General features: G+C 29.1%; 2 protein-coding genes across 6 annotated transcripts in view; one reads left to right on the top strand and one right to left on the bottom strand.

The window, feature by feature from the left end:
- rho-5 (rhomboid-5) overlaps window positions 1-13,915 on the top strand; it is a 228,511-nt gene extending 214,596 nt beyond the window's left edge. For 2 of the 5 annotated variants that reach the window (XM_089178194.1, XM_089178193.1), the window contains 10 exons: window positions 6,707-7,026; window positions 7,243-7,329; window positions 8,122-8,322; window positions 9,996-10,179; window positions 11,092-11,330; window positions 11,494-11,518; window positions 11,871-12,061; window positions 12,138-12,437; window positions 12,515-12,668; window positions 12,765-13,915. In XM_089178194.1, the coding sequence (XP_089034320.1) occupies window positions 6,707-7,026; window positions 7,243-7,329; window positions 8,122-8,322; window positions 9,996-10,179; window positions 11,092-11,330; window positions 11,494-11,518; window positions 11,871-12,061; window positions 12,138-12,437; window positions 12,515-12,668; window positions 12,765-13,196 (2,133 nt within the window). In that variant the 3' untranslated portion in view covers window positions 13,197-13,915. The remainder of the gene's footprint in view (window positions 1-6,706; window positions 7,027-7,242; window positions 7,330-8,121; window positions 8,323-9,995; window positions 10,180-11,091; window positions 11,331-11,493; window positions 11,519-11,870; window positions 12,062-12,137; window positions 12,438-12,514; window positions 12,669-12,764) is intronic. The other 3 variants (XM_089178198.1, XM_089178196.1, XM_089178195.1) reach the window with 3 other exon arrangements.
- Window positions 13,916-14,832: 917 nt separating this feature from the next.
- On the bottom strand, window positions 14,833-22,256 carry LOC107064184 (dynein light chain Tctex-type 5). Its single transcript, XM_015316592.2, has 4 exons — window positions 21,820-22,256; window positions 21,629-21,741; window positions 21,356-21,549; window positions 14,833-21,247 (listed from the first exon to the last, which is right to left on the bottom strand). Exons 1-4 carry the CDS (start codon window positions 21,827-21,829, stop codon window positions 21,082-21,084), a joined length of 483 nt encoding a protein of 160 aa, XP_015172078.1. The 5' UTR covers window positions 21,830-22,256; the 3' UTR covers window positions 14,833-21,081.
- Window positions 22,257-22,336: the final 80 nt, after the last annotated feature.

Genomic DNA, 22,336 nt, shown 5'->3' with positions numbered 1-22,336 from the left:
ACTTTTCAAACAAAAATAAGTGAAAAAGAAAGTGACGTGGGGTGGTGGTGGTTTGACTTAAAAACAAAACAAAAAATAATTGGGGAAGAGATTTAAACACGTGAAACACATGCGAGCACACGTACACGCACACGCACGAATATTTACGTGTACACACGTAAATAGTATGATGATAACATCGAAAAGTCCGCGAGAAACAACGTGGAAAGCTCCAATTTCGAATTTTTATCTTGCATGGGTATAAAGCACACACCATCCACGTTTAATTTTCCCACGTAACACGCGGCCGTAATTTTTAATCACTTTATTACCGTACGTAACAATGCTACGGGAAAACAAAAAACAAAAATAGAAAAAAAAAACAATTCAAGAGAGAAAGAGAGAGAAAGGGGAACGTTATCTCCACACACGACTGTCGTTCTTCTCTTCGTGTGGTCAGAAAAATGTTGTCCTCTTCTATTTATACAAAATATAATGTACATGGAATATTTTATACGGTAAAAACATATATTCCGAAACAGTTTAACCATTATATATTTTTTCAAATTTGACATTTTTTTAAAAAACTCTTTATTATTTCTATCTATTTCTCTCTTTTTATTTTAAATGTATATATATATATATATATATGCATGTAAAATATTAAGTCAACAATATTATGTTCAACTTAGTACATAGAATAGTTTTTATCAAAATTATTTTTCATTTTTTATTGCTAATTTAAGGATTTCTTATTTAAAGGTTATCTACGTCTTTTTTGTAATTTACTAAATAGTTTAGAATTATACATTAAATCAACATTTTATAACAAAACCCTAGCAACGCATAGCCAAAAGCATCCTAATATATATATATATATATATATATATATATATATATATATATATATATATATATATCATTATTTATAACAATATTTGATTTGCAATACATTTTTTTTCTAGTGTTTTATTATTTACTTTCTTAGTAATTATTATAAAAATGCGCGCCTGTATGAATGCAACCCTCCAGACACATTTTGAAAATGTTGCTTGCGAGCGTCATATATATATAAAATATATATATATAAAATATTATATATGTATATATCTTGCTGTTGCTATCTATATACATATATCTATCTACTATACTAACTTGCGTGCTACATCTCAACGATGCATCCCGTAGGAAACGTTTATGTATAATATGTATCTACGATATAACAACTATACTCGGTCCCTCGAGATTTGATATATACGCATGTGTGTAAATTTACCGAGAAAACACATGTGAGAAGATGTCTATGCATATATATATATATATATACAAGAGAGAAAGAGAAGAAGAATATCAAGAGAATCCAACAGCATAGTGTTCTGTACAACCATTCATGAATATTTTGACGTATTCTTGTTACTTCCTTTACAAGCTGTTCGTTGGTGTGCTAAAAAACGAAAGAAAAGAAAAGAAAAGAAATGAAAAGAAAATAAAATAAAGAAAAAAAGGAAAGAGAAAGAGAAAGAAAAAGAGAGAGAAAAAAGAATAAATAAAAAGAGTCAGGGAAGGGAATGAATTTTTAAAACACGTTCTTCCTTCCTTCCTTCCTTCCTTCGAGAACACTTTGATTCTTTTCTTTCTTTTTATATTCCTCTCTCTCTCTCTCTCTCTCTCTCTCTCTCTCTTTCTCTCTTTTCATTCATCTCTATCTTTTTCTCATAAAAGTCACGATCACGGTAAATCGTTCGATCTGATTGCAAGGATCTTTCGAGTATAAGTAAAGCAAAATTAGTTTTCACAGAGAATATCTCGTTAAATAAAAATAAAAATAAAAATAAAAATAAAAATAAAAATTAAAAAAAATATATAATACTATCTCGAGATAACTATATTCTCGTACAATTAGTATCTCGTATTACTTACGCGTGCACACACTCATATTATTACAGTCATATATTTCGTTTATATATATCCTATATATATATACGTCCTATATATATAGGAGAGAGAAATAGTTTCCTTTAGAATTACTGCTTGTCGTATTTAATTGAAAAGCAACACCATGCAGCACGCACGAATCTAACCGAGATCTATAAATTTTCGAATTAACTATTGTGCATAGTCCTTCTCTCTCTCTCTCTCTCTCTCTCTCTCTCTCTCTCTCTCTATCTATCTATCTATCTATCTATCTCTCCTTGTCTTTAATTCTGTAACTTTCTGTAACACTCCACCATCACCACCTACATTATAATTCCTTTTGAAATATTTGTCATGCTTGCTTGCTATTTCAAATATCTTCTTTATTTCATTTACAATTAATTACGATGTTTTATGGTATACAAAATTAGAAATGATTTAATTGAAACAATATGTTATACTTTTTTAATCGAAACATTTTATTTAATTCTTTATTATTTCTTATTTCTTTTTTATTCTTAAAAATTATCTAATATATAATAAGATAATTGTATTCTCTTCTTATTTAGTATCGCGGCCGTTACATAGCCGCCTACCGCTCCGTTACATTTTTTCAAATCACACCCATTCTAAAGATGTTTTCGCTTCAAAAAGTTTCTAATGATACAAAATGAAAGACAGAAAGAAAGAATGATCGCTTATAGTAAAAGACAAATATTATTCTAAGTACCGAGTAGTGAGATCTTGATAAATAAATAAAGAACCGTTCTAATGGAATACAAATTTACTTGATGTTAAAATTAAACGCCACTCAAAGGATCGTTAATTAAAACAAACGTCAAAAAGTTCAACTTTTCGTATAGAATTTCCTTTTTTCTGTTTTGTTTTTTGTTATCTCTGTTTGTTTGTTTTTTTTTTCTCTTTTTATACCTATCTTTCTTTTTATTTTTACGATAGTTAAACAAATCGTTAGGTTTTCTCTCTCTCTCTCTCTCTCTCTCTCTCTCTCTCTCTCTCTCTATCTATCTATCTATCTATCTATCTTTCATTACTTCGTTGACAAATAAAATCGATAATTTATTTGCAAAACAATTCCTATTTTTACGTTAGTCCCCAATGATAATCCTCAAAACTTGTGTATATATGTATAATACATCATGTGTAGAACATACATATATGTGCGTGTAATTTATATACTATGTACGTGTTAAAACGTGTGTGTGTATATGTATTTATGTTTGAATATATGTGTGTTTGTGTTTGTGTTTGTATAGTAGGTCATATATGAACTTCTCACACAGTAGATACCGATGAACTTAGCAAGTGAACACGTCACAAGCAGACATGGTCTGACCAATCATCTACTGCCACTACTGTACTTCTGCTTGTCTGCCTATTGCAGTAGTTAAAACTTTGTCTATCCGTTTCTATATCTCTCTTTTTTTATCTTACACCATATATTACACATATGTCTCCTTTATTTATGAAAATTATTTATTTTCATTAATTTCATTGATAAAAAGAACAATCATTTTGCGATATAGCAAATTTTTGTCCTCCGACAACTTGGGAAACGATGATTGGTTAAATTGATTTTTTTTATATAATAGAACGATTTATTATTTTTTTTTTTTTTTTTAATTTTCTCACGGTACAATTTGCATTTGTTGAAATTGAATTTAACTTGCAAACATTTATCACCATTTAAATATTATAAATGTTTATTATTATTAATTCGTGTATTTTTTATTACATGAAGTGTGAACAAAAGATTAAACTTTATTTTAGAAAAAAATTGTATATTTTATACCACAAAATAATTAATTAATACTAAATTTACTTCTTAACAAATGATTCTAATATTTTTGCAATAAACAGGACAACATTTTGAATATGATTTAAATTTCTAATATTATTATCCAATAATATTTAAATAATTCGTCATTAGAATAAAATATATGAATTAAAATCTGATCTAATATTGAAGTATAAATGTAAAAAAAAATCAATATTTAATACAATATTAAACAAATATATAACATTTATTTGATAAAAATATATTTCATTAGAAATTATAAATATAAATGTCAACGTATATAATCGAATATCTATCTAATACTGGCATAATATTCAAAATTCATAGAGGATAATATCAGTAATGGGATCTAAGCTGGCTTAGATGCTACTTCGACATTACATTTATAACGTTTTACTATCGTAGGTAACGTAATCGTGTAACTACGTTTATATACCTTTGGATGTGTATGAAAGATAAAAGCCGATTGTGGTGGGTATTAAACGGGACCTACTGAATTGCAATATAACCTGGACGTAGCAATTCTCTACACGTTTAAACACAACAAACAAATCGATATTTAACCGATGACTATGAACTTACTTCTTGTCTTATAATAATTGTGTCATCATCATCATCATCATCATTGTATGCGTGAGCATTGTTAATAATAATATATTATTACAAAAATCCTCAAATTTAACATTGCTTAGCATTTTTGTTGTCTATTTTAACCCTTAAAGTGCACTGTGGGTGTTTGACACCCCAACGTGTTTGAACACATCTCCTGAAGCTGCTATTTATTTAGACCTCGCAATTTTGTTTAGAAATAGTTTGATACATCTTTTTTAAAATAGAATAGGTTTTATACCCAACATTAGATGGCGTAACAAATAACCCATTTTTTTCAAATTCAGTACCATTTTCGAGAGATCACAAATTTGTTGAGGGTGTCAAACACCCCATGTGCACTTTAATGGGTTAATTTTCATTAGTATTTAAATTACTTTTCTATATTATAATCATTAATTAATATTAAATTTAATTTTTTTTTACCTATTATTGAGTCAGGGTTATCCAAATATTTGTTTTAAATAAAAAGTTATATTAATTATATTATAATAATAATAATAACTATTATTATTATTATTATTATTATTATTATTATTATTATTATTATTATTTCTATAGAAATCGTATTATTGGAGAGCATCATCGATACTTGCAATTAACGGACCTTGAACCCATAATATAATGAGATTGATTATAAATGCATTACACGTTTATAAATAATGACATAGATAATTAGATAAAATAATTCACAAATTCGCAAGCTCATTAACGATCATTGTAAAATCAAATTACCATAGAGGAGAGTCTCTAACCCAACCAACCAACCAACCAACCAGTCCCTTCCCTTCCCTTCCCTTTCCTTCCCTACCCTTCCTACTCTTCTTCCGATCAATTGTTGCCAATGTTCTCTTGCGTGCATCGGCAATCGACGTGAAAGCTCATAAGTTAATATCAATGAATGACGTTCCGGGATTCTCGAAATTAACAGCTAACGCGATAATACTATTATAGATTTCGTGACTATAATGGACGTACCACTCGAAGTCCTCTGTCCCCTGTTAACATGCAACGATGGTGGTTGTGGATGAATATAATCGAAATCATCGTTATTATGTATGTACACTTAACACGATGAGATGATTTTTAAATAATTGTCTTTTCTAATTAGATTCGAGATGATTAAATAAATGAACGTTATAAGATGAAATTATTAACGTTTAACAAACACATGTTTTTATCATTGATTAATAATAAAATAGAAAGACTTGTGTTGCACAGAAATTTGTATTTTAGTTTTGTTTAAATTGTATTATTTTCGTAATGTAATAGTTCGGTCTGTAGTTTCACATCTGTCAAAGTTTAAATGAAAAATCTTGAATTACTTCTATTGCACTTTTTTTTATCTAATTTTCTTTGATTGTTAGTCACCATAGAAAAGCAAAGTATTCGAAATGCGAAAAATACAACGTTATCGTTTAAGTACATCTGTGTTACTGTACGAGAACGTGCAATTCGAGGAATCTCTAAAAAGGAATATATCGTGCTGCCCTTTGAGAAAGGGAAATAACCGCTAGTTCGCTTGATATGCGGTTAGAGGCGCTTAAAGCTCGTTAAAAACGACATCAAACCCGATAACTTTCTACGAATACGAACATAACCTTGTAATTTGCTGGCTTTCGTGCATATCGTTAGAAAATGATTACGATACTTCCTCCCACGAATTACAGAAGACTATAACACAACCGATATAAGAGAATGAAAGAGAAAGAGAGAGAGAGAGACATATACGTTATCATAATTTTATCTCTAAAATGGGTATGCGTTCCTAACCATTAATTGTAGTTAAGAAACCTATCTTAACGATTCAAGTTCTTCGAACTTTCCTTTATCTCCTATGAAAATCATTATTTATTTTAATAACATATTCGACGTTAAACCTACTGTATATCGACTGTAAATTCAAAAACGTGACGCGCACACCGTCTTGATTGATCGATCGGTCAAAACATACAATCAATGCCATCTACCGATTATCGATGCATAATCAAAAGAGCCGCGCGCGCTTGACTCCCCCCTGGAGATAGGCAACCCGTTATGCGCATATGCACAAAGAAAATAATTTACATTAATTTGATAATAATTATTTTGATGAATTAAATAATCAAATGAAAATATATTAGATCGTCAACTATACCATGTATACATTTAAATAATAATGTTAATTTAAATAAGTCTAGTACAGTCATTGCAATAAATTATTATGAAATTTAAGGGATTACACCAGTTCATAGAAAATTTTTGTTTAACATAACCTAAAAATAGCGTCATTTTCTTCTGCTACTTTTTCAAAACATTTACAATGTTGTAATCCTTTTAAATTTATTCATGCAATTTTTAATATTGTTCAATCTAATTTGTATTTTTCTTCTTGTTGTATTATTTCAGTCAATGACAAGACAACGTCCAAGAGAAAGATCTCGAACTAGGCCAGAATCTCGAAGCTTTCCACCTAGCGTAATCGCGTATCTGTCAAGGGCAGAAGGTGTATCATCCCCTGAAAGCGGCCAGGAAGAAGAAGAATCGTTTTTCGAAAGACCACCTCCACCACCACCGCCATTACCTCCGCCAGCTTTGTCGAGTCAGCAACAATCCCAAACGCAAATCGAACAGACTACCGTTGGATTGGTTAAAGCCGAAGATGTCGATAGCAAGATTGAGATTCGAGATTCAGGGAACGAACGTGATACGAGCGAGGAATTGGTCAGGTATCGTCAGTTTCATCCTTCCAATCCTTCTATCTTTTTGTATCCTTATTCCGTCATTTCCGTTCCATTTATCCTTCACCCGTATCAATATTTTATCGATCTACGATCACGAAGAATATTCAAGTAGTCTAACTTAGTTTTCGTTTTTACGAAAAAAACAAATCAAAGTTAATTCATGTTTTCTTGTTTTTTTTTTTTTTTTTTTTTTTTTTGTAGGTTCGCACAGCAAAAAGATGAAAGGAGTACGATTGACGGACAAATTAGGAGACCTCATCAGGTCACGAGGGACCATTATACTTCAAGGTATGTTTAATCGATAAATTAAATTATTGAAGTGAAAACTTCTTTAGAATCAGGGTGATTGAAAAATCGTCAAACGAAAGAACGTGAAACGGAATAAACCGTGAAAACAATGAAAATTCAGTGTCACAATATGTTTGTCCAGTAATAATTCCAAAACTACTTAAACTTATTTTAATGAAATTGATTTTATTTCACTTAGTGATTTTTTTCAACTTAGCACATAGGACAATTTTCTTGGTTCTGTAAGGTTCTTTCAATAGATGGCACTGTATTACAATTGAATTATTTCGAAGCTTAATTTTCTTCGAAGGTTTCACTTCTACCGTGTGTGATCTGCACACATCTGTTATTTTAATTACTTTTTTTTTTTTTTAATTCAATTTTACTTTGATATCACGCATTTATCGTTGATTTGTTGTATTTTCTTATTTTTATCGATTTCAGATTATTTTTTCATTATTTTATATACCATGGTTCAATAAAATAATTTGAATTAAAAAAAGATTGACAAAACAAAAATTAATTTGTTCGATCGATAATTTACGTACAACCGTATTATTGTTAGATCCACGTGTGCTCGTTGTCATGAATTATTATAAAATAATAATAATAATAATAATAATAATAATATATAATTATAAGAAGAATAAAATTTGTTATATAAAAATTGTATACGTGTTAAATAGATGCGTTTGCATTAAATTGAAAATTGAATAAAAAAAAAAAAAAAAAGAAAAAAACAATTGGATATTTTGACGATTCGAGCACACGAGATACGCTTTACAACGATAGATATTACAGAAAAACAAGTTGGAGCAGGTCGAAATACGACAGCCCATTGAGGGAAGACACAAGGATGCAACATGACGATGGTGTATCTCTGAGAAGGGAAATGACCGGTGGTACGAGAATCTCACCTAGTACCATCGATCGTGTCTTCGATAATAGTAATCGACGGCAATATGGCATGGGAATCGTTGGACGATTCTTTGGGTATGTTTTTTTTTTTTTTTTCATTATATTCTAAGAAAAATTTATTTCCAAAAAAAAAAGAAAAAAAATAGACTATCCTCGCGTTATAATAAACCTTGACACTTGACGAATCGAAATTATTATATAAATAATATTATTATATAATAATTATATTATTTTTGTATATGTAATTATTAATATATATTCAATATCCATATAAATAGTATAATAAAGAGGGTTTGTTTATTTTACTTAAATTTATATAATTATTTAATATATTATCGTGTTTTTTTGTTACTATTATTATAGTTATTATATAATTATAATATATTATAATAATATATATAATATTGATAATATATTTTATTGATTATTAATTTTATTAATAATATATTAATTATAATAATATCGATAATAATTATTTAATATTGATAATACAATTCAATTCGTATAAATGTTTATAAAAATATTTCTCAATATAAAATTATATCTATAATATAAATATTATTAATATAAATAATTAGATTTTTTTAAAGTTTTAAATGACAAATACAATATTAAATAAGAACGAATTTTCGAAAATTTATTCACGCGAAACGCTCTTTCACTTTTCACCGTTCGTTTAACGAAGTTAGTTCTATGTACTAAGCAACGTACCTGGAATGAGAATGAAAAAGAGAAAGAGAAAGAGAAAGAGAAAAAGAAAAAGAGAGAGAGAGAGAGAGAGAGAGAAAGCACAGTTTCCTATGAAACAAAGACCTCTCTGAAGGCTCTGAAACTCAAGAATCTCATGCATAAATAAATATTAATGGAAAGAGCTGTTTGTACCAATTCAAAATTGGATCTCTAAGTTAGTACTTTGGTTTCCTACACAACTACGTTAAGATATTGTGACTTTATAATTGTAAGGTAAACTTCGAATATAACTATACTTATCGATAACTTTTTCTTCTTCTTCTTCTTCTTCTTTTTCTTTTTCTTTTTCTTTTTCTTCTTGATGATTATAATGATGACCATAACAATGACAATGACGATGATTGATTACAATAAATATAATATGGTTATGCTGTTAATGATGATGATGATGATTATTATTATTATGATTGATTGATTGATTTATTAACGTAATATATTTTTGATTATAACCAATCATAATGATTGATCTTATAGAAATAATATATGAAGGTATTTGTAATTTTTTCTTAATTCTTCTTCTTCTCCTCCTCTGTTTTTCTCTTTTCAAACGATATTTCAACATATATTTTTCACATTTTAAGAAAAAAAAGCATAGACAAAAATAAAAAGAAAAGAAAGGAAAGATAAAACGAAGAAGAAGAAGAAGAAGAAGAAGATAAAAAAGAGGAAAGATAAACGAGGAGTCGACGAATGGACTCGTTTAAAGTTAGAATTTCATGGTGGATAATAATGGGGATCCCGGTGTGACAGGAAATGTCATCTTTGATACGGAAAATGATTGATACGAATCCGCGACATTTTATTAAATGTCACGAGACGTTGTCCGTAACTCGTTTGGTTTGATGATAGTGGTAAACGTGACGTGAAACTAAAAAATAAAGAAAGAAAGAGAGAGAGAGAGTTATGAAGAGAGAAAAAGAAAATAGAAGAAAAAAAAAGATAGATAGATAGATAAATCCCCTTAAATTTGTTCCTTTTTCTGTTTCTTATATTTGCAGAAGATCCTTTCGAAAGAGTGTAACCAATAAACCGGAAGTGAGAAAACAATTGGATGACTTTGAGGATCACAGACCATACTTTACATATTGGATCACTACGGTGCAAGTTCTCATTCTGATAATATCTTTGGCGTGTTATGGATTTGGTCCATTTGGGGTTGAACTCAACCATAGATCGGCAAGGGTAAGTTTTATTTATTCATACATACGTTTTACGCCTTTTTCTTTTTTTTTTCTTTTGCTTATTTTTGACACAACATTGATTATTAGTTTTTTATCCAAAACATTAATTTAGGTTTTACTAATAAGAATTGATTGACAAAATTGATAGGATGTCGATTTTTTAATGGGGAAAATTCTTACACAGTTATAAGAGTCCATCAAGATCATTATTGGGATCTCTGGCAAGGGGCGTGACGTTAGTAATTCGACCTATCTACTCTAATTTTGAATTTAGTCACCAGATAGCGTATTCAAGTACTAGAGATCCCAATACATTGTATAAACAGTAAAACTCAATTAATTATATTTTATATTAACAAAAGTATTTATCTTGAAATTATTAATAATTAAATTCATGTCTTCTTCTATATTAAGAAAAACGTTTCTATACATATATATATAATTAATCCAAGCAATCACGAAGAAAACTTTATACGCGATAATTGATAAATTGCAAATGTTATGCAAACCACACGTGCCATCGTATGTGCACTCAACAAATCGTTTTCCTATAAATAATCATGAGGGTGCTCAATGTAGTCGCGTTATTCAACGTCGTCGTACCTCGATTTGCTCCATTTCCATCACGATCCTTTGTATCTCTGTTCTATCCATGTGTATGTGTATATACTAATATGTATTTGCTTATCTATCTACGTATGTATATATATATATATATATATACGTTTACTTATGGAATCATTTATACGCTAAATAGAATTTCAAATTCATTTCAAATTCATCTTCGGTCTATCGAAATACATTTTTAGTACTTTTAATTTCTTTTTGTTTTTTTGTTTTAGTTTAATCAATTTCTTATATCAGAGACGTTGTTGATATATTCATCATTAATTATATTATTGTTTGTTTGCAGGTTTTGGTAACGAGTTTGTCGTTGCAAGAGGTCGATTATCAAGAGCCAGCAAATTTCTGGTTTGGACCAAGAGCAGCTGATTTAATTCATCTTGGTGCAAAATTTGCACCCTGTATGCGTCGAGATATTAAAATATTAAAAGAGATCGACATATGGAGAGAAAGAGAACGTGATACTGCTTGCTGCATTAGAAACGATGATTCCGGTTGTGTACAATCGAGTAAAGCCGATTGTTCAGTGAGTTCAATTTGATTTTTATCCTTTAAATCGTTTATTATTATTATTATTATTATTATTATTAATCAATTTATTGAAATATTTTTTTAATTTTTTTTTTTTGGTAATATTGTAAAGATCCTATTGATAATATAAATTCTATATTTTGTTACTAAATCAACTGGTCCGAGGATTGAAATCAACAATTACGGTAAATTTAATGACCCATTATGCATGTATTCGTTACACGATTCATATTTAATATTTATTATTATCTTTTCTATCACGTTGACTACCATATGGGTTACCCATGACCGACATTTGTTTTTTTTACTATGAGAGGAATCATGTAGATCATCTATAATCCATTTTATTTGCATGGTAGTCAACGTGTTAATGTAAAAGTGTGAACAGAATTATGTTAATGTTACCCAAATTTTAAGATATGTCTTTTTTTTTCTTTCTTTACAAATAATTAAGTATATAATAATAGTATTATAATATAAATAAATGTGCAATAAAAATTAAATATAATAATTGAATAAAAATGAAAATATCTATAGAACACAATATCAACGTGGAAAAAATGGGGCCCAGGAGACAGTGGACCTGGTGGACGAATAAGTGGATCCGTTTGTGGTTTGGATCCAAAATTTTGTGATGCACCAGCGAGCATAGCACCATACGAATGGCCAGATGATATCACCAAATGGCCCATCTGTCGAAAAACTAATCCAACAAGTCAACGATACAAGTATGTGTAAAATGAAATCATTAATTAAATAATAAATTGAATAATTTCATAATGAAATCTTATTAAAATTTATTAGCAAAAATTTGAATCAAAGAGGAAATGGAAATTTCCCGATTGGTGTTGTCAACAAAGACAAAATGGCGGAGCACATGGTTTGCGAGGTGATTGGACATCCATGTTGTATTGGTATTCATGGAATGTGTAGAATAACAACAAAGGAATATTGTGACTTTGTTGGTGGTTATTTCCACGAGGAAGCATCCTTGTGCTCCCAAGTCGAATGCCTCCATGACGTTTGCGGTATGATACCGTTTCTCCATCCCGAATGGCCGGACCAGTTTTACAGATTATTCACTACGACCTTCCTTCATGCTGGGTAGTATACCTATTCTTGTTTTATAAATTTCTCGATATCTTAATCAATCGTATGGATTGAAACATGTCATATTTCAGAATTATACACCTGGCCATCACCCTGGTGATTCAATATTTCTTGATGAGAGACTTGGAGAAGTTAACGGGCTCATTGCGTATCGCTTTGATCTATTTCGTCGGTGCTTTAGCTGGAAATCTGGCCAGTGCCATATTCGTTCCTTACAGAGCAGAGGTAATCATAAAATAATATTAGTATTGTCCGAAAAAATTCATTTGAACTAGAAGAAAAATCAAATGCAATAAATTATCAAATATTTTGTTGTTTCAGGTTGGTCCAGCTGGTGCACATTTTGCATTGCTCGCAACATTTGTCGTCGAGGTCCTGAATAGCTGGCAAATGCTAAAACATCCTAGACGAGCACTTATCAAGTTACTCAGCATACTCTTGGGTTTATTAATACTCGGTGTTTTACCATGGATCGACAATTATGCGCACCTATTTGGCTTTATCTTCGGCTTCTTTGCGGCTTACGCATTCATGCCATTCGTATCTTTCGGCCATTACGATAGACGTCGTAAAATATTTATTATCTGGGTTTGCCTCGTACTCATAGTCAGTCTATTCATTCTACTTCTTGCTCTATTTTACAACGTCCCTCTCTATGATTGCGAGGCCTGCAAGCTATTCAATTGCATACCCTTTACCCGTGACTTTTGCGCCTCGCAAAATATCAACATCAAAAGGGAAGAGCCTGTATGACACACGGGGCCGCGGTTCAAAGTCGAGCGCGAAGTACCGTTCGGCCCCCGATCATCCTACGCTCGTTCTCATCCTACATCAACAACAATAACAACAACAACAAAAACAACAATTGAAACAACAATTAATCCAAAAATCTCGATCCAACGGATTCTCTTAGCCCACTTGGCTATAATTCTCTCGAATCCTCCGTGTACTATAAGCGTCATATGCGATACCTGAAGGAATGATCGAGACGACCCAATTACTGTCTCTTGTTCTCTTTAAAATTGTACAAAAAGAAAAGAAGAAAGAACAAAAAAAAGCAAAAGGATAAGAAAGAAAAGACAAAAAAAGTAACATTGACGCATATAACACAGTGTTGTCTCGAAGAAGCGCAAGAAATCCGATAAAGTGGCGAATCAATCTGGGATTCGATTGAATAATATTCTAAGAAAAAAAAAGAGATATTATATGATTAAATATATAATACATGATGAATATAAGAAGAAAAACATATATTCACCACGTTGTTGTTGTTTTCTGTGCTTCTTTATCCATTTCTTCTTCGCTCACTGCCAAGAGAATGCAAATTGCGAAGAACGACTACGATGGCGACTAAACTTACTAAACAAAAATCGAGATGATGAACCGACATAATGCCTTAAACAAGTATAATCGCAAGTACTCTCTCGTCGTTCTTCTCCTTCTCGAATAAATAAATAAATAAATAAATAAATGAATAATTAAAGAAAGAAAAAAAAATTGAATAAATAAATAAATAATTAAAAATACAAAATACAACAGGATTTAGAATTCTCGATTTTGGAACGATTATGAGCCTTGATGGAATGTATATAAATATATATATATATATACATATTTGCGTATTGCTATTATTATTATTAAATTATTATTAATATTATTATTATGATAATATTAACAAAACACAACGGAGTTGTATGATTGTTTTTCTTCTTCTTCTTTTTTTTTTCTTTCTAAAATCGAGATCATGAATTACAAATAAGCGCACGATTTTTTTTTTCGAGGATTCATCGAGATGATTAAATTCTGATGCCGATCCGAGGAAGGGGAATCCGTTGAGACACGAGCGAGCGAGCGAGCGAGCGTGTTCGTCTCTTTTTGTGTGTGTTAATATATTTAAAAAAAATATATAAAAAAAAAGTAATAATATTTAAAAAAAAGAAAAACATAAGAAAAGAAAAATGATAAAAAAGACGAACAGAGAGAATGAGAATGAGAGTGTGTGAGAGAGAGAGAGAGAGAGAGAGAGGGAGAAAAAAAGAAAGAAAGTGTGTGTAAATAGAATAAAAATAAGAAGAAGAAAAAAAAAAGATGAAAAAAAAAATGGAAGACAAAAAAAAAGAAAAAGAAAAAAGGGGGTGAGAAATGAATGAGTAATTAAAAAAAAAACTCTCTTGTTAAATAAATACGTTGTAACGATGTAATAACGGTACTTTCGCGAAAATTTCCAATGAAAAATTAATTCTAGGAAGAAGAAGAATCTTTGAAAGTGTGCATATAAACGTCTGTTATTTATTTCATTATTTATTATTTGCTCGTTTGTTGGTTCGTATTTGTTGGTTCGTTTTGTATATGGAAATTTTTTGTTTGTCCTGCTGTTTGTTTGTTAATATTCTTCTTTTTTTTTTTGTTGTTGTTTCGTTTAATATAGCACAGCGTAGCATCTTGTACGATGTTGTTGTATATGTATATGTAAACCTCCGACACACTTGGAACTAATCTGTGATGGACCACATGATTGATTACGGAGATATTTTTAAAATAGTTGTACACGATTATAGATAGCGAGAGTGCTGCAACACATCATCATTATCATCGTGAAAGGCTCGAGAACAAAATTAACGATTAAAGGAAGAACAGGAAGAGGAAGGAGAAGAGATTGAAAGAAAAAGAAGAAGAAGAAGAAGAAGAGGAAGAGGAAGAGGAAGAAGAAAGGGTGGAAGGGCTTGAGGTCGGATGAGCTTAATTTTAAGAGTCGGAGGGGGACACACACGACACAAGGAGGAAAGTGTTTAAAATTAAGTCTACGATGAAACGAATAACAATTTTTTATAAATGGTGCGAAAAGAGAGAGAGAGAGAAAGAGAAAGAGAGAAAGAGAGAGAGAGAGAGAGAGAGGGATATCAGAACTCTTAATCAATTTTCGAAACTTGTATATATAATTACATATGTAAGAACGAAGAGAGAGAGAGAGAGAGAAAGAGAATGAAAGAACGAAAAAAAGAAGAAAAAAAAAGAGAGAGAAAGAGAGAGAGAGAGAGAATGTTGAATAAGTGTAACGAGTGTAAGTGTGTTTTAAGCGTTGCGTTTAAGTCGAATCTATGCGACTATGGTTACCGTAATATTGTAAATGTGTATTTTATTATAACGGGTATGTAATATTTAACTGGCCCCAAAGAAAAAAATAATAATAATAATATGAGCCAGTTTGGGTCCGAGATGTGCGATTTTATTCGTCTGTCTGCGGCTTTAACGAGTTTTATGGCGTGATTTGTTGCGTTTAACGAAATTAGAGCTAGCGAGAACCAGAAGACGGAAATAAAATGTGCCACAAACAAAAAAAAAACAAAAAAACAAATAATGTGAAAATGATCAACGCAACAGAGGTCTTTTTTCTGAGAGGATGATGATACGTCGGACGACATTCGTATAAATATGAGGGTGATGATTGTATGAAAGATTTTTTTGTCAAGAAAAATCATACAGTTGTTTTTTTTTTTTATTTCTATCAATCATCCCTATTATTGATAATTATCGTAATTATACAAAATATAAATCCTTAATCGTTCAATCTGTTTTGTTTTTATATATATATATAATAATTGAATTTTGATCATTTGTGGATAAAAGAAAAGGGTTTGTTCTAAGCCTTGAATTATTGTATCGTTCAACATAAATCATTTGTAACATATCTATATAAAAAAGAAAAAAAGAATGAAAAATCGTTTCATCCAAATCACCCTCGTATATTCTACCTGTGTAATAGAAAGTTTTGCGACTTCCTCTAAATATATAGCACGCGCTCAGTTAAGAAGGATTGATTCTTTCGTTGCCACAGCTAAGGTCAATCATTCTATCACATTAACTTAATTTTTTTGGTTTTTCTTTTTTTTTTTTATTATTATTATTCTTACCTATCTCTTCTTCATTATTTTAACACTTAGCCAACCGCTCGGGTAGATCTACCCTTTTCATCTGAGAAAACGCTTCTTTTTCTATACAGCTTATTTATATAGGATACAACATATAATAAAATGCATCAATTTTTGAAATCTTTCATTGCTCATTATTACAGCACCTTTATTTTCGGGATTTCCGATGGAGTCTTTGCCAGACATAAAATTATTTTCTAAAACACTACTTCAGAAAAATGCACGGGATGAAGAGCGCAGTTTGACTTTCCCGAGTAAGGTGGAAACTGTAAAGGTCTCTGTGGGTCATTCAATGGTCGGCTAAGTGTTAACGTAAAAGAGGAAACAACAATTCTTGTCTTCCTGTTGTGTTCAACATTTTCTTTTTTCTTTATTTTAGTTTTTTCTTTTTCTTTTTTTTCTCATTGTCTTTTATAATACTTTATACATTTAAATATCATAGAGAAAAAAACAATCTTTTTTCAATTTCAGCCGAATAATAATTAAAATTTCATATATATATATATATATATGTAATAGAAAGCTTGACACACAAGTATTATAACAAAAGAAAGAAAGAAAAAAAAACAAAAAAAAAATGGAAAAAAAATAACCACAAAAATAAGAAAGAGGAAAAAATCATTTTGCATAATATGCTTTTCTCTGCCCATATAATTAATACATATTATCTTCATATATATATACACATATATATATTTCCTTCTATTATTATTCATTTAATATAATCGTATATTTAGGTATGATTGACACAATGCTGGGCACAAAACCGAATTCTCGTATCTTAGCTTAGAAACATAAAAAAAAAAAAAAGATTTAACAACAATAACAAGAGATACAATTCCCAAAAACAAACGACGAAAATCCCTCGTAAATCCATTTCCCGTAAACCTCAACCCTTAGCCGCCGCCGCCACCCTCTCACCCCTCTCCCCTCCCCTTCCCCTTCCCCCGATCACCCTACATCATGCTCGTACATCCAATAGTATGCTAACTTAAAACTTATATTGCGCGAACAAGTTTTACTACTGCCTATTGCAGTATGCGTAATTAAACGTAAAAAAAAAAGGAATAAAAACAACAGATAATTTTTGTATTATATTACAATTATTATTGATTATTGATTATATTATTATTAATATTATTGATTATTATTGATTATTAATTATATGATTATTATTATTATTATTATTATTATTATTATTATTATCGTTATTATTACAATTTAACAGAGTAATTACATTCACGTGTAATAAAAGGATACAAGAAAGAAAATATGAAGTGAGAAATCTAATTTAATGTGTGCGAGAGAGAGAGAGAGAGAGAGAGAACGCGAGCGAGCGAGAGCGAGAGAGAGAGAAAGAGAGAGAGAGAGAGAGAGAACGCGAGCGAGCGAGAGCGAGAGAGAGAGAAAGAGAGAGAGAGAGAGAGAGAGAACGCGAGTGAGAGAGAAAGAGAATATAAGTAAAATAAAAAAAAAAAAAAATGTATGATTTGTGTGAATTGTTCAATATTAATAACACATTCGGAATTTTGTGATAAACGAATATATAAGGAACATAAAAAAAAAAAAAAAACGAAAAGTTAATGAAGCTAATAAGCTGCATTACAAAGCCATTATGCAAATGAGTATCAGTAACAAACATACACACATACACGAAACTTTTCGGATTATATATATATATATATATATATAAATATATATAAACATAGAGAGAAGAAGAAGAAGAAGAAGAAGAAGAAGAAGAAGAAAAAAAATGGAAGAAAGGAAAATGAGAGAAAAGAAAAAAGAAAACGTGTGCCGATTATAAAAATGAAAGCCCAGGTGTGTACCGTGACAATTGTCGACGAGTAACAACACAAACATATTGTTATTATTGTAAATGTGTCATATACATACATATAATAGCATGCGTAAAAGAAAAAGAGAAAAAAAAAATTAACAACTACAAATGGAAACAAAAAAACAATGCAACAATACAAGCGTATAATACGTAACCACACACACACTGTGACATGTAAGAAATGCGCGCGTACGCGCACACGTTATAAAAAAAAATAAAATAAAATAAAAACAGAAATACGTTAAGTACACAATACACATATACATACACATATACATATACACACAGGTAACATTAATGAATGAGAAAAATAAAATGGAGAACCTTCGATATTTCCATACCGATCACGGCGAGGTGGAATGTCGTCTTTCGCCGTGGGGGGCGAAGGGGAGATAGCTACGTTCAAAGTGCCTCCCTTGAGAGACTAAGGATAAAACAAAATAATTAAAGGAGAATTAAAAAAAAAAAAAAAAAAAAAAACAAGAAAAAAGAAAAAAAAATGGTGGAAGAAAGAGTGAAAGGTGGAAGGAAGACATAAAGAAAAAAAAAAGAAAGAATGCAGAAGAAAATAATAATAATATTAATAATATTAATAATAATAAATAATAATAATTAATAATAATATATATATAATAATAATAATTAATAATAATAAAAATAATAATTAATAATGATAAATAATAATTAATAATTAATAATAAATAATAAATAATAATAATAATAATAATAATAAAACAAAAAACAAACAAAAACCAAAATGTATTTCGTATGTATGTATGATGTAATAATAATTGCAACAACGGTTGACACATTGTCACTGAATTTACGAGAAATATACGGAATGTGTATATAATTTCATTTGGATCTTCATTCAATAGGGGTTGTTGTTGCATCACAATGCGTTCGAATTTAAAAAAAAAAAAAGAAAAGAAAAAAAAAGAAATCAGACAAAAAATTTCTTTATTTTCTACGACCAACTCTCTGATATTTTTTTTTTTTCATTCATTCATTTTTGTATATTTTCTTTTTTTGTAATATATATATATATATATATATATATAAAAAAAAACCAAATCATATTTTTAATGTAACATTTAGATCAATCGTGAAAGTGTTTTCCATTTATTGAATACGAATTTAGGATGATAGATCGACAAAATTAAAAAACCAAAATGTGTTTTTCAGTCGATAAAGAAAAAAAAAAAAAAAAGAAATGAGAAAGACGATAAAGTGAGGAGAAAGAAAAAAAAAAGAGAAAAGGGACGATGAAAAAAAAAAAGAAAGTCGCGTATGATAAAAATAATATTACAACAATTCGATATTCGTCGGTAATTTGCTCTTGATTCCGTTTGCGCGAAAACTACAAAAAAAAAAAAAATAAAAGAAAGAAAGAAAGAAAAAAAATACAGCCCTATGTAAATAAAACGTATGCGTCAAAAATGGACCAAGGATAAACGAAAAAAAAAATAAAAAGAAATAAAAAAAATAAAAAACTTGTAGCGAGACTCGTGACGCGTTGTTTAATTAATTTCAATACTGATGGAGAATTATCATTGTGCGTTATTTAACGATCGAAATATAGACGAGTTCTCGTCGACAGGTGTATAGGATCGTTCGTAAGTAAAGGTACAATTAACTGTAATGTTATTTAAAAAAAAAAAAAAAAGAAAGAAAAAAAAACAACAGAATAGAAAAAAATATGCATCTCCCTCCTGCCCTAAAAAAAAGAAAAGAAAAAAAAAGAAAAAAAAACCAAATAAATAAAAAGAGAAATAAAGTGAAGCCTAAGTAAGTATTTACATGCATAATGCGCAAAATCATCGACGTACGCGGCCCATCATTTAATTTGCAAAAATAAATCAAAATAATATCGTGATCTATATAGATCAATTAAAGATTCGTTTGATAATTTTTTTTCTTGTTGTTGGTTGTTTCTTTCTTTTTTTTTTTTTTCATTTTTTCAAGTAGATCCCGCGTACGTCGTTACAAAACAAAGATGGCGCGTATTTTTCAAACGGAATAAGAGCGAATTGAGGCCAATCGGTGTGTGTAAAATTTATTGAAAAGTATTTCATTACAGTCCTATCGATCCCCTTTTATATATACATATATAAATACATATATAAATACATATATATTATATATATATATCTATATATATATATATAGAATTTAGGAACATTCCACCACAGCCGCGCGGTAATTATTTTTCTGTATCCCTGTATCTATAATGAACGATGTAAACAATTGATAATGATGAACTACAAAACTACCATTATGCAACTGTATCATGAACGATTATTATTAGTATTATTATTATTATCATCATTGATATCAATCACATTGTTATTTGCATCATTATTATTTTTTATCATTATTCATTAATTTATTTATCATTATTATTATTATTATTATCAAATTAACTATTCTTTTTTTACGAATTATTATTATTAATCATAGTAATCATAGTAATACATTTTGTAATCATGTCGTTATTATATATTTATATGCATATACATACATATATCGTTATTACATATATGTATATATGTATATATATAATATATACATAAACATACTCATATACATATACATACATATATTCCGAATAATATATTACTTTAATAACAATAAAGAAAACATGAAATTCATAATTCGAATGGAATGGCGCCAAATGTGCTGATCCATCGTTTTTCAATTCTAAACTTGAATTTTTTATTTCTTTTTGCTTGAAAATATTATCATACTTTTCTAATTTTTCTTTTTTTTCAAGAATTTTTCAATGTCGGTTAATTCGCAAAACGAAATAATTCATCATTTTCATAGATCATTAATAAAAAGATAAAACGATCATATGTTTTAACTCGGTTTATTCGTAATAAGTAGCAATGACCAAACCGAGAGCAATAAATTCGGCACTTTCTAAAACGTGTGTGCAATAATTATCCCTATTAGCATCCCATAAACACGCCATTTTGGTATCCACACCTTGTCTGCGTTTTTGTACTATCGTCATAATCACCGTATATTTATAACTAAAATATAAACAAATCGTCGTATTAAGAATTTGATCAAAATAAATCTAAAACATTATTTTAATAATACTCCCATAATGTTTAGAAATATAATTTAATGATTAATACCGATCGTAGGATTTTTTAAATAATAAATCGCACACTTTCGCTGACATATCTTTGCAAATTTGTAGACAAACGACTGGATGATATTTGATATTGTCCAAGGAAGAAATCATTACGTCCTTCAATATTTTATCAACAACTTCTACTTTAAAAGGACTGAAAGATTCCAAACGGTACGTATTCATATATCTTGGTATCTAAACAATTGTTTAATACTAAAATTCATCAAATAAAATTCATTATAATGATAAAGAAATTATAACGAATATAACGTACCTTTAAACCACCTTTGATTTTTCTAAAAAATATACTTGGTCTTGTTGTTCCAAGGCCAGATGATCCTTTCACTATGGAAGGCATTTTATTTCGATGTGAAACGAAAGATTTTTCTACAAAACATAATGAAACATTTATCAAATAAATATTATTGCAAAATGAATATTAACGATAATAAAAATTTTACTAACCCGTAGACATGATTATAATTGTTTATATAAATGTTAACTTTATAAATAATATCAAAAATATATAAGACTTATAAGAAAAAAAGTAACATTACACTAAATAGTAAAAAAAATACAAAATAGGAAATATAATTAAACGACTTTAATCATATTCTATATGAAACAATCTGAAATTAGCGCGTAACAATAACTGTTATCATAGAACTTGTACATAACCTATGTTTGTCCAATTATTATCGATAAAATCAAACAAAATCAAAGTAAATTTTGTAGGAATTTTATAATTAATGGATATTATCGATAATTTTATTTTATTTATAATCCATTTTAATTGTTATATTAACACGAATATTTTATATAAATAATTATATTAATATTGTTTAGTTTTTTATTGGATAAAATATTGAATGATTTTAATTGGAGCATATCGATTTGTAAGATCATTGATTGGGGAACATTTTATTGGTCAAAAAAAGATGAACCAATGAACGTTAACTTGAATCTTAAGTGAAGTGAAGGT

Source organism: Polistes dominula, unplaced genomic scaffold, assembly GCF_049000335.1.
Source record: "Polistes dominula isolate Pdom_NZ unplaced genomic scaffold, Pdom_raw_medaka contig_77, whole genome shotgun sequence".
Lineage (NCBI taxonomy): Eukaryota > Metazoa > Arthropoda > Insecta > Hymenoptera > Vespidae > Polistes > Polistes dominula.
The sequence above is the reverse complement of the archived record's forward strand: the minus strand, read 5'-3'. Positions and strand labels throughout refer to the sequence as shown.